The sequence below is a fragment of the Astatotilapia calliptera genome, chromosome 10 (assembly GCF_964374335.1).
Source record: "Astatotilapia calliptera chromosome 10, fAstCal68.1, whole genome shotgun sequence".
Classification (NCBI taxonomy): Eukaryota; Metazoa; Chordata; class Actinopteri; order Cichliformes; family Cichlidae; genus Astatotilapia; species Astatotilapia calliptera.
This window is the reverse complement of record NC_137431.1, coordinates 971,399-988,634: the sequence shown is the minus strand read 5'-3', so window position 1 is coordinate 988,634 and position 17,236 is coordinate 971,399. Positions and strand designations below refer to the sequence as shown.

General features: G+C 39.9%; 1 protein-coding gene across 13 annotated transcripts in view; it reads left to right on the top strand.

Annotated features, from left to right (window-relative positions):
- Window positions 1-17,236, top strand: part of LOC113030572 (disks large homolog 2-like) — a 176,826-nt gene that overhangs the window by 50,289 nt on the left and 109,301 nt on the right. For 9 of the 13 annotated variants that reach the window (XM_026182134.2, XM_080307411.1, XM_026182136.2 and 6 more), the window contains one exon: window positions 1,895-1,963. The exons of 1 other annotated variant lie outside the window; for it this stretch is intronic. In XM_026182134.2, coding sequence (XP_026037919.1) covers window positions 1,895-1,963 — 69 coding nt within the window. Of the gene's footprint in view, window positions 1-1,894; window positions 1,964-2,956; window positions 3,086-7,164; window positions 9,359-17,236 lie in introns of those variants that run through there. 3 more of the 13 variants (XM_026182129.2, XM_026182137.2, XM_026182138.2) reach the window with 3 other exon arrangements.

Sequence of the window (17,236 nt, the reverse complement as noted above, 5' to 3'; positions counted from 1 at the left end):
GACTCCTCAGGACTTGCCTGACCCTCTGCAGGTACTTGGTGGTTGCAGCCTTTCTAGCGGCCTCTTCATGGTTCCCATTTGCCCGTGGGATCCCCAGGTACTTGAAGCTAACCTCTATGTCTGCAATGCTGCCTTCTGGTAGTTCGATCCCTTCAGTTCTGACTACCTTCCCTCTCTTCGTTACCATCCGACTACACTTCTCCAGTCCGAACATTATTCCGATGTCATTGCTGTATATCCTGGTGGTGTGGATCAGTGAATCGATGTCTCGTTCACTCTTGGCTTGTCGTCATCCACGTAGAGGAGGTGGCTTCCAGTTGCTCCATTTCGTAGCCAGTCTTATGAGGGGGAAACCAAATAACAGAACCTGAAAACAAGAACTCAGGAAGTACTGGCAAACTAGGAAGCTAGAAATACTAGGACAGAAACCAAAACAAACAGTCATACTCATAATAACATCAAAAGTAAAAGTACAGAAACCAAAAACACTGGGTCACCAACCCAGGACTGTGACAAATATATTCCCACAGAAAACTGCTGCTCTAAGCCTAATTTTAAGTAGAAGCAAGAGTTAAATCACCTGCTGAGTTAATCTTATCTGCCAATCTGGCTCTTTCAACACAAAGGCAAAGGAACATGTGAGAAAGCAGCAAAATGTAAATACAAGAAAGAATCTTATTTAAATCAAATCAGGGAACAAAACTGAAATACTTCACAGAAAACCAAGACCATAACTCATGGGATCATGTGTGCAGTCCTGATGCAAAGCATTGCACATTCCTCTTAGGACATTTTAGGAATGAGAAATGATTTATTTATTCCATATTAGACAAATTATTTTGCTGAAGTAGGTGAAACAATGACGAAATAGTAATATATATACATATATGCAAATATTCTGGCTGTTCCCTTATGCATAAGAGTCCACCACAGCATGCAGCTCTGCATGTTTGATATGTGCTGAATCATGAACAATAATAATAATAATGTTTTTTTTTTCATGTTAATGGAAGAATTATGTGAATTATGTTTTTTCACTTCCTGAACTTTCTACATATATTCTACATTACAGTGATGTGTTTGATTTTATTTCTCAGCTGCATGTTCATTTGGTAACATTTGTATACAAAAAAGCAGGTAATATATCATCTAACAACTTTATGTTAAAAATGTCACTCATTGTAATCATAGTTGAATCAGCTCTGTTCGTAGCAGCATTTTGTTTTTCCTACTTTTGTTTTGGCAGATTTGTTGGTAGTTATTATGTCCAGTAATAACCACAGAGGGCGGCCACATTAGCTAAAATAATAGCTGAATGAGTATAGTATAGATTGACTCAGTTAATTGGTTTGAATTCTGATGGTGTCCTAATCCTCCTCTAGTTTATGCAGTGTTCTGTCAAATTAGTATCTTGTGAGCGAGATCCATCATCTGTTTTTGTCTTAATATTACATAAATAATACTACATAATAACAATTCATAGCTAAATAATACTTAACTTAATGAATAAACATAAATTATGTAATAAAAAATAACTAAATGATTCTACATGAAAAGTTAAAGGTATTGCTGTTAGAAGCAGGATGGTATAAAGAGGTTTTATTTTTAGGCTTAGACTATTTGAGCTTCTAATTGGAGACAGTCTGACCAGCGTATGATCACTTCATCTACTTATCGTTGCCAGATCTTGCATAACTCTTACAACTGCATCCTGTTACTGTTGTGCAGTTACCAGCTAGTCAACACTTCAAAAACCTCCATATTATATTATTATTTCACAATATACATACACAGTGTTCTTTGTTGCATGTGTATACTTCAGCTAGGCATTTCTAAGAACAACACCAGTCATTATCAGAGCTGAGTGGCTTATGCACCTGTTTGTTGTTCCCAGCAGAGGGAGCACAGCAGCTCAGAGCCCAGTGGGAGAGCGCAAGCAGAGTGCAGTGCAAACACCCCTGAGGTGAGTTTCTGTATGTTTGCAGTGTAGCAGTAGTGTATGGCTTGCAGTAGATTAGTGGGATCTTGTGTACATCACAACAAGTGCCTTGTGCCTCTGCTAGCAGCATCCATTTTAGTTGATTTAGTTCTGCATTCAAACTTGTACACTCATCAACAGTCATAGCATGGCAGAACACTGCAGCCCAGCACAGCACTTGGTTCCTTAAGAAGCAGCTGGAGGAATCTGGTGCTGCATAATCCCAGTAACAGTAAGCTCGAAATGTAAACAAGATTAGTGCTTGGCACCAGAATAACAACTGCTGTGGTAATAATATGTTAGTGGTACAAACTGGGCTGGAACGACGTTAGCCAAGCTTTTTGTTAGGGTCTCAGAGCAGGGACTGGCCTGTCTGAAGATGACAGTGTTAGTTTGCTAAGCAGTACTAACTGAACATGATTAAGAACCTGAGAGTTTATTTGTTTGAATGGAAATTAAATCTTTCCTGTGCAAATTAGGCTCTCTGACATGATCATAGTATGACAGAGTATGATCAGAGAGTCTGATTTAAGAAACTAAATGTCTGTAAAACGTCCAGTTTTAAATCAATGGGACAGCAATACTGTTCACTCCGTGTTTGTCTGTATCGATCCGTAGTTTTGTACTCATAACATAAATCTTAGTGAATTTCATTCTCCTTTATTCATTGTAAATTAAAATGGAGCCAAGTAGAAGTTGTCTATAGCCATCGAGACTACAGTCATGAAACCCATTATTGCATTTCAGAAGAAAATGTTTTGTGTTCATTTGTATAGGACATGCAAAGTGTACAGTGGATTCTTCAGTAAATCCGTCATGCAAATAGCTTGCACTGTCAGTGTTGTTGCATACAACAAGTGGCAGCTCTAACAAAGGAGGTTAAAGCATTCCTGCTCTGTAATGCAATAAGTCAAAGCTACCTGAGCCACATCGCCTGAAAAGATTAGCTCTGTCATTCTGGCAAAGACAGTTTGTGCTTGCAAATGTCTTCAGTAAGAGCAAGAAGCAACTGGGACTGGAGGGGTGCTGCTTCAAACACTAATGAAGGCAGTAATCAAGGTCAAAATCTGCAACACGCCTCTTCTGCAGCATGACTCCAGCAAACAGGTACCGTGACAGCTGATGTGGAGGAAATGAGCAGTTCAGGTTCTCATAAGTGGGAGATGGATCACATGGGAAGGGTTAAAGGTCTGTGTTATAGTGCTAGACTGACTAGAACGGACTAGAACTACACTTTCTTCCGCACAGTTATATAGTACGATAGATGCTGAGTTAGTAATGATGTACGTGTAACCATGGGAGCTTACCACCATCGTAACCAGCACAAAAGATTCGAATACAAACAACAAAAGAAAATATACAGAAATTTGGAGTTTATGACAAAGAAAAATTAACTGATGAAAATTACTTTGATGTGTGAGTTTGTCTGTGTTTTTTCAGCAGTGTGAGCATGTCTTATTGTGCTCTAATTGTTGCCTAGACTGAACACTTGCATGCTCCAACACAGCATGCTGCTTCTTTGGATTATAGCTTAATGCCGTTGCTGCTGCCTGTTGGAGGATACTGATCTGATAACAACACATCCTTTAAGTCCTGAAGGTTGTGAGGTGGGACCTCCATGAATCGAATTTATTTGTGCAGCAAATACAACAGATGTTTGATTAGACTGTTTTATATAACCAGTTATGGTCCTCAAACCATTCCTGACCCTTTTTAGCAGTTTGAGCTACAGTAGCTTGTCTGTTGGATCAGGTCAGATGGACCAGCCTTCGGTCACCACGTGAATCAGTGAGACTTGGCCTCTCATGACCCTGTCACTAATTCCTCACTGTTCCTTCCTTAGAACACTAAATAGATGCATCCATCAATATGAATGTGTGTGAATGGTAGTTAGGAATTATTTAAAAGCGTACAAAAAAGTGCTTGTGTGACTGACTGTGAATGGGTGAATGTGGCATGTTGTATAAAGCACTGAGTGCTCCAGAATTGTAGAAAAGTGCTATATATAAGATAATATATAATATATAAGCAGAGGCGTCACACAATACACAGAATGTGAACCTGACAGCGGACTACAGCAACCTCCTAAAGGAAGAGCCATGACGTGATCCTCGCCTAGTGGCTGAAGAACCTCGTGGCACTCTATGATCACCTGGCAGCACAAATAAATTGCTAAGAAAAGGCAGATTAATCAAGATCATGAAGGATCCCCACAACAGTACAGTGAATGAGCACAACAGCGATCAGGGAGTTCTAGTTTCAGAGAGATGAGCAGCTGCTGGCTAACAATCCAGACACAGTGGTGGTTGCAAGGATCTGAAGACCGCCGTCGTGATAATGTGGCAATCCCAGCAGTCAGGATGTTACAACCTGCCTCAAAAGCCACAACATAAAAGTGGAGACTGACACAAGAGTTATAAGAAGCATAGGTTATATTTTTAATTACAGCAAAACTAAATGCTCTTAAATGACATGTTAAAGCAAACATGGATGCCCCTACATGAGGATCACAAGTTGCTGCACTGAACACAGAAAAGTAATATGTGACCAACAAAAAGAGGATACAGCAGCCACAAACCAAAAGAAATACCACAACGCAAACCACAAGTAGCAACCAATATTTCCAACTAAGTGATCTGTTTGTGTAGTCACAAAGTGAATTATCAAGTAGTCCTAGATGTTGTGGACTATGTAGCTAGCTGCTGGAACGTAATATTTTCACAAGATAACATGAGATTAAAAGAGCGGGTCTACATGCAATGATGCTAGCGCTAGCCATGCTAGCATGCTACCTCCAACAGATAGTCAGACTGAGTCCACAGGTGATGACTCAGAGTCAGTTTTTTACATATCCATGTTAGAAAAAGCGGGAATAGCAAGGCTAAATGCCTTTTTAGAGTGTGTGCTTGTACAAAGGGCAGTGCAAAGTTTTCAGCGTAAACAGCAGTGTTGTTCAATTCAAACAGTTAGCTACGTCTTCCCCTCCGTGAATCGCTAACCAATCAGTGAGCTCCTTATATTGCAGCAGACTGCATTACTTTTTCTCCAAGGACCCAAAAACAAAGCAAAACAAAACACGGAAATGGTAATGGGCATAGGTAATCTGATAGTTTACAGCTAATTCTGTAGCTAATCCCAAAGATAATGCATTTGCTAATATGATCGCTATGAACTGACAGGAAAGGTAAATGCAGTGAGTAAATGGTTTTGAAAATGAGGAGTGGAATCAATTTTAAATGTCAGAAATAAATCTTGATTTTTGAATCTTTTTATTTCTCTTTTTAAAATTGCATTTTAAAAAAGATTGATTGAATGATTTCAAAATGTATTTTGGTTTTTATAAAGAGTTAAATTTTTTGTGAAAATATAAGCTTCTTTAGTTAATGTTTTTATTCATTTATTTTATTATTCATATTATTGTCTGTGTAGATACTGTGCTGGAGTGGACAGGGGGTGAAGGGTAGATTGGGAGAAAAAAAGTGGAGGAATAGAAAAAGAAAAAGGACAGAAAAAAGAGAGAAAAGAATGGGCGTTTGGGGAATAACAAGAGGAGAGGCGTGTAAGATTGTACCTATGCTTGCTGGTCCCAACCCTCGATAGTCACGTTTTGGGGGGTTTAGCAATCTTGGGGGGTTTACGAAGGATAATCTTTACGTTTATCCTTCGTACTCTATATTCCAATGATTGTTTTACTCTGTGTTGTTGTTGCTGTTGTCCTTGTCCTGGATATGTCTTCCATAGTTGCTATTTTGTTTTCTCAATAATAAAAAACAAACAAACAAACAAACAAACAAAAAAGAAAGGAGAAAAAAGCTAATTATTCACTGGTTGTTTAAGAAAAAGGCATTGTTGCTTTCTCCTTAAACATTTCTCTCTGGGACTTTTCCCACTGACTATATTTTTAGAGATTTTTGGGAGGGGGGTTTAGAAAGACTCACCACACACCCAATGCTGCATTAGAGTCGCATTAGAATTTCTTGACATTCTGACTGAAAGAGTAATAAAAATTCTATCATCTCGTTTCACAAGCAACTCCCTAACGTTATCTAATACGAGTTTGTATGAATATATGAGGACATAGAGAGAAAAGATGAAAACCAACTGTGCAAATCAAAAACACGCCAACAGCATTGTTGTCATGTTTGACTTTTGGCCACAGAAAAAGAAGGCTGCAAAGCTTAGATGCATGAAAAAGAAACACAAATTTCTTTTTCATGCATTTATAGAATCTTAGGCAAGACTGAACTGCACTGCAAGTTCTGTACCGAGTTCTTCTTCATATAACTGGATGTTTCATTAAGTAATTTCAGTTGAAAATTGTCAGAGGTTAGTTCCCCAGACCTCATCCACCTGGGAGTGTTTAAATAAAGGACTTAATACATAGCTCAACAATAGTTGATAAAGTATCGCATAAAGTATGTTCCAGTCACTTTGTAATTCAGAATAAGAGTGCACATCTGCAGACAAATAGTTAAATCTGTGATTCTGGATTGCATTAAAATGTGCCACTGACAATGCTTGGTGCCTGCATCCACTGCAGTATTGCACTGAGCACATATTTGGATCAGTTTTCAAACTCTATCAAAGATGAAAAGTCAAAAGTTGATTTTTTTTTAAAAATTTGCTATGTTTTGATTAGTGGTGGCGGATGTGTTTAGTGGTGGTGCTTGTCACTACCCGATCCATACCGGAAACCCGATCGGTACCCCGCATGCGCAAATCTTACGTCACTTCCTCTCTTTGCCAACATTGCGACATTCAATATATTTGAATGATACGGTTAGCGCCCAGTTTGCTCCTAGCATTTCTCAGCAGCTCTGCCTCCTTTTCGACTACCGGGACATTTAAACAATGGATAATCCATATCCGCAAAAAATTTTGCTGTTCTCCTCAACAGAGAGCGTTCCCCGATTGAACAACAGCGCCGTAAAATAAGAAGAATGGTGCCTAATGACAGAGTTAATAATACAGACATTATAATATGTCACGCGAAGATTCAGCAGCCAGATGAAGTGTTTACTGGCAACTGACAGTGATAGCGGACATTATCATCACTTTTCCAACAATCCTCTCCACACAGACGAGCATAAACACACTCGACTATCACTAAATCAAATTTAACACACGTTTGTAATGACGCTAATTCAGTTTACAATAGGGTTCATTCGCTCAGTCAGCAGGTGGCGGTATCCTCGTACACTGGGGGGTACACTGCCATTAAACGAACAGAAGAAGAAGAAAACCCCTGCACATGCGCGGTACGGATCGGGTAGACCCGATTTGTACGGTCCGACTTTGCACATGCGCAGTAAGGATCGGGAGTCCCGATCTGTCACTATCTTTTTACTTTTTTGTTTTTGTCTACATTATATTAAATGTTTCATTATCGGAAACATTTTAAGAGATACTTGTTATTCTTAACATCTTAACAGATACTCTGACCTGTAACTATCGTAAAATGCTTCGACCGGAAGTAGACACCTTTCGCGCATGCGGGGTACCGATCGGGTTTCCGGTACGGATCGGGTAGTGACACTTGGTGTTCACTCTCTCCGAGTATCACTTCCTGTTCCTGTTCTAACACAGTGGTGCCTTTGTGTCACTTTTCTGCGTAGCAGTTTAATTAAAAACTTATAGATAACTTCTTATTTCATAGTGTAATCTTCACATGCTTCATCTAAAGCACACTCGCTAATTTATTGTTACAGTATTCACTCACTGTGTCTTTAGGGTTTCACTAGCTTAGCTTAGCTCATAGCTGACTCGCTAGCAACATTGCCTCTTCATCTGTCCCTCCTGCACTTTCCTGCTCATTGTGTCAGATTTTCAGTTACTCCTCGGCCTCTTTTAGCAGTAATGATACTTGTAAAAGATGCAGCCTATTTTCAGGTCTGGAGGCCAGGATCACTGAATTGGAGACTCGACTTCACACCCTTGCAATAACCCATAGCTAACCAGGCCCCTGTAGCCGGTGTAGCCAAAGATAGCATAGGCCCTGCTAACAGGATGGCTGACAGTGAGGTGGAAGCATAGTCAAAAGTTACAGTAATTTTAAAAAATGTCGGAAAACCCTGTCAGTGACGAGTTAGGGTTTAAAGGGCCTTGGTACACCACCAACCTTTTTATGTATCTGAGACATGTGAAGCTGAAAACCTCAGCAACCAAAGTCAGTTGTCTTCCCGTGTCCTTCAACGCACATATTAAACAAATATGTAAGACTGCTTTCTTCCATTTGTGCAACATCTCTAAAGTTAGAAATATCCTGTCTCAGAGTGACGCTGAAAAACTAGTTCATGCATTTATTACTTCCAGGCTGGACGACTGTAATTCATTATTATCAGGAAGTCCTAAAAACTCCCTGAAAAGCCTTCAGCTAATCCAAAATGCTGCAGCAAGAGTCCTGACAGGGACTAGAAAGAGAGCATATTTCTCCTGTATTGGCTTCCTGTTAAATCCAGAATTCAAAATCCTGCTCCTCACATACAAGGTCTTAAATAATCAGGCCCCATCTTATCTTAATGACCTTGTAGTACCATATCACCCTATTAGAGCACTTCACTCTCCGCCTTGAGGCGACTGATGCTGATGTTGAATTGAATTGATTATAGCGGAGATGCTGACAGATTTTTCATTTGTTTTACCTAAAGCCAAGTGGGAAACATTTTAAACATGTAATTCCTAACATTAAAGATCCATAAAGTTCTTTTGCTTAGAAACTAGTGAGTGGAAGGGTGAGTGCTGTGCTGCCACTGGATGCAGATTAAATTGAAGCCAGTGTGTTACTGAGTTCCAGCAGTCTGCCTCAGCAGACAGCCAATGAAAAAGAGAGCAAGGGGAACCTTTACCATTACCAGAGCTGACGCTCCTGTCCTTCCTGCCCTTGCTTTCTCTCACCATATAGCACTGTTCTGTTGTGCAGCCTAGAGACGAGCAGAGAATGGACTCAAACGAGGAGGCAGAGGGTGAATGAGAGGGAGAGAATCTGAGGAAGAATTTGGGGTTGGTGTGTGGAGCTACTGTTTTGTGTGCGTGTTAGACGATGACGTGCGCTGTGCTCTGAGATGGCGTAAAGAATTCTGATTGCCTTCAGCGGTGTGGAGGAGGCATCTCAATCCTTGAGAGGGGCCCACATGCAGTAATGTCTGTCCGCTGTGGTTTCTCTCCTTTGCAAAGGAGAGCGTGTGCATGTTTTCTTCCTCTTTCCTCCCCCTCTCGTTCTCTGGTAATCCTTACCTCCTCGGTTCTTCATACTGGCATCTTTTTCCGTCTTCCCACATTTTTCCTTCAGGGATGAGATAAGTGGTGATGAATCTGACAATATATTGAGAGCTCCTTTTTTGTCTGATGAACATGGATTGTCTTTGCATTGTCACAACCAAGGTAAGAGACATGATTCACTGGACTTGAGAATAGTCACTGTACGGGAATGAGGGATGAGGTAAATCAGGGGAAAACGCTGTTTGTGTGTTGGTTGTTTCTGGATGAATATAGATGTTTGCTATCCCTCCCTCCTGGTTGTCTTCATTCCCATGTCACTCTAAAGTAAAAAGTTGTATAAATTCATTTTCATTGCTGCTGCTGGACATTTCTGTTTACCTGTTCTGGTTCACGTCTTTCAGTCAGCAACACTATAAAAAGCTCAGATATGGCAACAGAAGCTGTTTTGAACTTGTGGCTCTGCTGCAGCCCAGTGCTCACACAACGTGAGTAATGCCAACACTGCAAGAAAAAGGTTGTTTCACTGTAACGCAGAAGTCTTTGTGCACACCTGGAACATTTTATTTTAGAAAATGTTTAAGTTACTGTGCAAACGATCATTGCATCACTCAAAAGAGCAGTTCTTCAGTCCCTGTGACCACCATACTGTCATCATGTTTATTAGATTTCCTTTCTAAGTTATTGTTTCCTTGGTATACATAATCCTTACCTCTTTCCTGTTTATGATTCAAAATTAATTCAAAGTATCTCATCATGACACTTGTAACATCACAAAGCACCGTGAATGAAGAACATCAGACAGGGATCATCGGTGGTTGAGGATAGGACCACAATGGATAACTTCAGATGCTGCAGTGACTCTACGCGGCTCATAGCGTTAAAAACATTTTAATAAATGGTCTGCCATCACTATGTCAGAAGTTTAATTTTTGTTCATGTTGGATAATCTTTCTTTACATTTGGGTATTAAGAATATATTTAATTACCAGAAAAAGTATTTCTACTGGCATTAGTTCCAAGTTTGTAACATCTGGTATTGTGGCGTCCCTGGTTGCAGCCATTGGCCCCTGTTTTAATAGTCACGAGTCAAAGTGAAACTCTCTTTGAATATCACCTTTATTTTCATCTAATCTAAAACTGTATGATCTTTATGGACATAGGACAGTGCAGAGAAGACAGAAGCTGGGAGAGGGTGCACAGTAAATGGCCGGTGGGTTTGAACCCAGGTCTCTGCCCTATCACATCGGTATTTATAACCTAACTATGTGGGACAATATTACAATGTTAACCACCTTGAGGCGACTATTGTTGTGATCTCATCCTGCCTAAATAAAAATTGAATTTAATGAAGTTGACATTTGTTTCTCTTTTGTGTATTAAAATTACAGCAAAAATCATTTCTAAACCTTTTTTTTAGGAAATATCACCAAACTTTTGAAGTTTCATAAACTGATGACCACAGAATCACATTTGTAGCTCTTCTCAAATGAATTAAACTACATTTCTCTGGAATCACCTGCAGGTTATATTCAAAGTATGTAAGTATGACCTATGGTTAACCAGCTCTCTGGTCGGTGTGTTAGCTGTTGAAGCTATTTTAGCACTAATGGTACTCACTGCAAATGCAGCGTAGCTCAGTGCATTGTACACCGAACTGTTATAATCTTATAATTAGATTCACCACAGTAGCTGGTGTGGATATAGTAACTTAGCTTTAGTTAGCTGGGCTCTAACCCGAGCTGCCAGGACACCAGGCTGGCTGTGAGGGTCCCATTATAATTCAGTTTAATTTAATTTTGTTTATATAGTTCCAAATATTCGTCAACATGTGTTATATTGCAAGGTAAAGGCCCTACAATAATACAGAGAACCACAACAATTAAATGACTCCCTGTGAGGAAGCACTTGGTGACAGTGGGAAGGAAAATCTCTTTAAGAGACGAAACCTCTGGCAGGATTAGGCTCAGGAAGGGGAAGCCATCTGCCACAGTTGTTTGGGGGTGAGGGGAGGGAGACACTGTGGAAGATAGCCAGAGACTAAGAATAACTGATGATTTAAATGCATAGTGGTTTAGAAACACTATTTTTACTCACTGTGTTTATAAAGGTGAATAAAGAAAGAACATTCAGCGCATTGTGTGAATCCCCGAGCACACTAGACCTACTGAAGCATTCAGGGTCACCTGATCCAGTCCTAGCTACAGATACAGCCACTTACAATAACCACCTGGATCCTGACAGGACCGTGGCAGATCCTTAGCCGCTCCGCAGCTGGTTCTTAACCAAATCTTAGCTGGCTGGGAGAGGTAGTTCTAAGTGGCTGTATCTGTCTGTGCTTTAGCAAAGATCTCTAAAAATCTTCCCATTAATACAGAACATTGCAGCGAGAGTAGTGACAGGGACCAGAAAGAGAGCAGATTTTCCCCCTTTTAGCTTTGCTTCATCCATCACTCTAACCCTGTAAAATCCTGCTCCTCACATACAAGGTCTTAAATAATCAGGCCCCATCTTATCTTAATGACCTTGTAGTACCATATCACCCTATTAGAGCACTTCGCTCTCGCTCTGCAGGCCTACTTGTTGTTCCTAGAGTATTTAAAAGTAGAATGGGAGGCAGAGCCTTCAGTTTTCAGGCCCCTCTTCTGTGGAACCAGCTTCCAGTTTGGATTCAGGAGACAGACACTATCTCTACTTTCAAGATTAGGCTTCAAACTTTCCTTTTTGACAACTCTTTATTGTTAGGGCTGAATCATGTGACCCTGAACCATCTTTAAATGATGCTGCTAAAAGGCTTCCACTGCTGGCAGCTTCCAGTGACTGTTTCTTTTTGACTAATCCCTTCACTCTTTGTTTTAAAACACCACTACTGTTAATTAGTAACTTCAACTCTTGCCTTGCCTCCTATTGTTCACCTTTTGTCCTGTCTTTTTTTGCTCTCCTCCTCTTTCCCCTCACCCTCAACTGATTGCAGAGGATGGTTGCCCCTCCATGATCCTGGTTCTGCTGGAGAACCAGAACTCTGTGTGTGTGTGTGTGTGTGTGTGTGTGTGTGTGTGTGTGTGTGTGTGTGTGTGTGTGTGTGTGCGTGTCATCATACAAAGATGCAGTGTGGTACCAGGCAGGGGTGCCTTTTATCCCCTTAATCTTTTTCAATGATAATTGACCCACTAACTATAGCAACAAGAACAGCAAGGGTTTGGTCAAAGGAAGTCAAAGGGAAGCTTTAGAACCCAAAATATGATTGTATGCTGACGATAAGCTTGTGTATATTTCTGACCCAGTGTCCAGCATTCAAGACCTTTTAATTTGACTGTTTGTCTTGTATTACAGTCAATTTCCATAAAACTGAATTAATGAAATTAGGGATTAAGATCCCAGACGGGCAACCTCTTCTAAAATTTTAGAGATTCTCTTTTTCTCTTGGTGTAAGAATTAATTTGGTGAAGATGTTTTTAATAATTAGAGTTATTGGAAGTGTGTTACAAAAATCATGGGATTGTCACTTTGCCCAGTATTATTACTGCTCTCCTAACATCAGAACAGTCCTATGCTGGATAAGAAACTGCAAAAGAGGCGCTGCTTTACTAAAGGATCAGTCAAACTGTTTTTGGAAACCTGGAAGCTTTCGTTTGTGTCAAATATGGAAGCAAAAGATACTAAGGTGCTTTTTTTTTCTTTGTGTGTCTAGTCAGCTTTTTGGTGAAAAAGAAAGATGCAGGGTTGATATGGTTATTGAATATGGAGCTGCCAGAGATAAAATTCATGAATGTTGTGAAGGAGGATACAAGGGATGGGGTGACATGGAGGCAGATCATCCACTGTGACAACCACTGCGGTGAGCAGCTGAAAGAAGCAGTTAGTAGTAGCGTCTCATCTAATATCTTGTTAAATTCTGTAAAGTGGTTGCAGTTTCATATCCCTGATGTTTGACAGCACGGCGGTGCGGTGATTAGCACTGTTACCTCACTACTAGAAGGTCCTGAGTTTGATTCCAACACCTGGCCAGGGTCTTTGGGTGTGGAGTTTGCATGTTCTCCCCGTGTTTGGTTGGGTTCTCTGCGGGTACTCTGGCTTCCTCCTACAGTCCAAAGGGGGGTTAGGTTCCTTGGTGTTCCCCTGGATAAGCTAGAGGAGGTGGCTGGGGAGAGGGAGGTCTGGGCTTATCTGCTTAGGCTGCCGCCCCCGCGACCCGGCCCCGGATAAAGCGGAAGAAGATGGATGGATGGATCATTGCTCGGTAATTTGTCTTTGACCAATAAGCCCAGACTCGGTCACCTGGTTAAAGTGGCTGTTCAGATCTCAGGAAGGTCTCAGGTCCAGCTTGTGAACTTTGGTGCTGAGTAAGGAAACCTCTGTCATGTTATGTTCAGACCATCCTGTCTTTAGAGATTTTCTGGTCGTCAGCATGAAGTGCCTGCAGTGATGACCAAGAGAGATAGAGTGTCTATTATACCTGCTGCTATTATCATGCTTAATAACACATTGTTGATGCTACTGATGAAACTTAGGCTGTTTTTTTCTCTGTGTGGACATACTGCAAATCAGCTTCTCATTGGGGACAACAGAGTCACTATTGACCATTGAACATACATATATATATATATATATATATATATATATATATATATATATATATATAAACTTCAGAAAGGATTTGTGCTCTCAGTTGACAAAGTATCAAAACAAAATCAACCAGTTTAGACTTGAGAGAAAGAATTGCTGATGCTCAAAGTTATGACAATGTTTTCGAGTGTCCAGAAATGAAATGAGAAGTATCACAACACTGATACTTCACATGCATCTGATTCTCCAAAAGTCATTGCAAAACCTTTACTTGTCTAGATATACAAGATATCCAAACACAAACACATTAAGGATCCTTTAGAGCATCATTGACTAATGCCTGGAACACCAGTGGTGCACTGGTCAACCAAAACAGCATCACTAGATAATCAAAGTGCCTGCATCTGCCGGGGAAGAGGATGGTTGAATGATTCCCGTAGTGAGTCTCTAATGCAGGTCTCCACTGGTTCTGTCTGGGTAGGAGAGGTGACCCTACCTGAGGCTAAGCAAGAAGTTAATAAACACACAGAAAAACTGTTGTACAGGACTACAAGCCGCGCCACAGCAATATAAATGCATTCGAAATGAATTGAATTGAATTGAACTGAATGAATTACATTATGTCTGAACACTGATAGGGCACAGGTTATCAGCATGCCAGAGGGATAATACATGAGTGCTGTCAGAGGGTAACACTGATGGTGGCTAATGATTGAATAATTATGACCATGTGACAAATTTGGACTTTACATGGATCACCTGGTTTCTGAGCAAAATCAACGCTGCGTTTGCTGTTTTGGGAATTTCGTCTTTTTTGTTTTTTCAATTTAGCATTTTTTGTGACTCATGGTTATTGAATATATTACCTCTCAGCTGTGTTAATATTGTATGCAGTACTGTGGAATAGACCTGACGGAGTGTAAAACAACCTGAAACATGCAGTATATAAGGTTTAACTCGTGGCGTATGCACTGCCAAAACTATTAAATATGAAACATATGTGCTTTCTGTGTAATGCACAGTTGCTGCAAAGAGATCTGAAGTACTATAAGCTACGTCTGCTGTTCTGTTGTAATGCTTTTGGGCATGATGAATATACTTTTGTAATTGAGTGAGAGGAAAATAGAGGGGAGGGGAAAAAATAAACAGATCCCTGGATGAACCTGTTTGATATGCTGTCATTGTTGCTGGGTTTGTTTGTTTTTTTCATATAAATTTTTGACCACATAAGAATAATACAGTGTATATATACCAAGTGTACCACTTTTAAAGTGCTTAAAAGATAAGTAGTCTTTGGGGATGAAAAGTAATTTTCCTGTCAGTGTGTATTAAGAATGGTAGCTCAGAAGCCTACATTGTAAAACTGTTAATTGCTAAATTAACTTATCCTGATTAACCTGTCAAAATCTTAAACATATTGTGCGTGCATTTATTAAATGGGTTTATTTATTATATAGTTGGGGGAAATTGGGATAAAAAGGCAAAAAATGACAACTTCTAGAACTGATGAGTCATTTTGATCCCTTTAGATACATAGATATACACAGTGATGGGAACAGCAGCGTTAAAAGTAACGGCATTACTAACACTGTTACTTTTTTCAGTAACCAGTAATCTAACTAATTACTGTTGCTATCATTACAACGCCGTTACTGTTGCTAACAAGAAAAAGTGGTGCGGACGTGCTGAGGCTGTCTTCAGCTTACCGGGAGGTAGGGGGGGCGAAACAATCGCACAAGTGCTGCTGATTGAGGAACAATAAAGTAGTCATGGTAAACCAATCACATGATCAATTTAAGATTCCATGGAACCAAGACGCTATGTCAACCCAAGACAAGGGTGAAGTTTTAGGAGTGATGATGCCAAGAGAGAGTGAAAGAAAGAGTGAGAGAGAGAGTTTTGAGTGAGTGTGTAGTGTATTGTGAAGTGAGTGTGTAGTGTAGTGGATATTGTTGTTGTGTGTGTCAGAACAATGAGGCGACTGCTGAAGGTCACAGCTGCTGCCAAAAAGCCACCAAACAGTGTAAACGCTGTCTGCAGGTGGAAACAGGAGCAGCGACACACCTGCTGCTGTCAGGCCTGCAGGTATCAGCCTGTGATCTGCTTTTTTATCTTACAGTGGACAGAAATTATTTTTGGGAGGGGCACAAATAGATTGTGTGGCATCTTATTTGATGCAGAACAGCTGATTGTTCTGTAAATAGTTTCAGTGGTTATAAAATAACAGCTTGGCTGCATTTTAGGTAAATAGCTGCATATAACTTTGTTGTTTGTAAAACCTGTGCATAGGTTTATATTTGCATTTCAAGTTAAGAGAATGATTTTTAAACATGTTTGTGGTTGTTACAGTAAAAACATAACTACTCGGATTTTATATTTTGTGTCTGGTTTCAGATCAGCTGTGCTGATACAGTATGTCAAATGAAAAAATAACTGTAAATTCAGACGTGTGAGGTTGTGCTGAAAAGAACGGCACCAAACAAAACAAGGCAGGATAAATCGTTTTTAAAGGTGAAATGACAAGTAGTCAAAAACACCCTCGACCACAGAGGGTTGAACATTTTTTAAAGTAACGCAGTAGTTACTTTTTCTAGAATTTAGTTACTTTTATAATAACTCTGTTACTAACTCAGAGATACTTTTTTGAAGAAGTAACTATTTACTATTACTAATTACTTTTTCAAAGTAACTTGCCCAACACTGGGTATACAGTATACATGTATAATCCAAATTCCGAAGAAGTTGGGGCGTTGTGTAAAACATAAATAAAAACCGAATACAATCTTTTTCAACGTATATTCAAATGAATACACCACAAACACAAGACATCTAATGTTCAAACTGATAAATTTTGTTGTTGTTTTGCAAATCGTCACTCATTTTGAATTTGATGTCTGCAACACGTTCCAAGAAAGCTGGGACAGAGACAGCAAAAGACTGGGAAAGTTGAGGAATGTTCAAAACACACCTGTTTTCAACATTCTGCAGGTGAACAGGTTAATTGTAAACAGGTGTTTGTCATGATTCGGTATAAAGGTACTATCCCTAAAAGGCTCAGGTGTTCACAAGCAAGGATGGGATGACCACTTTGTGAACAACTGCATGGGCAAATAGTCCAGCAGTTTAAGAACAATGTTTCTCAACGTACAATTGCAAGGAATCCAGGCATTTCATCATATACTGTCCATAATATCATCAAAAGACTCTGAGCATCTGCAGAAATCGCTGCATGAAAGCGGGAAGGCCGAATACCAACACTGGATGCCCATGACCTTCGATACCTCAGGCAGCACTGCATTTTAAAACATCATTCTGTAAAGGATATTACCGCGTGGGCTCAGGAGTACTTCAGAAAACCATAAAAATTCTGTACATCAATAAATCATGTTCATTTTATTCTAATGATCTCTCCTTATTGAACTATAGTTGGCTGAAACAAAGGCAGAGGGAAGGGCGAAGGCATGTCAGGAAGCAGTG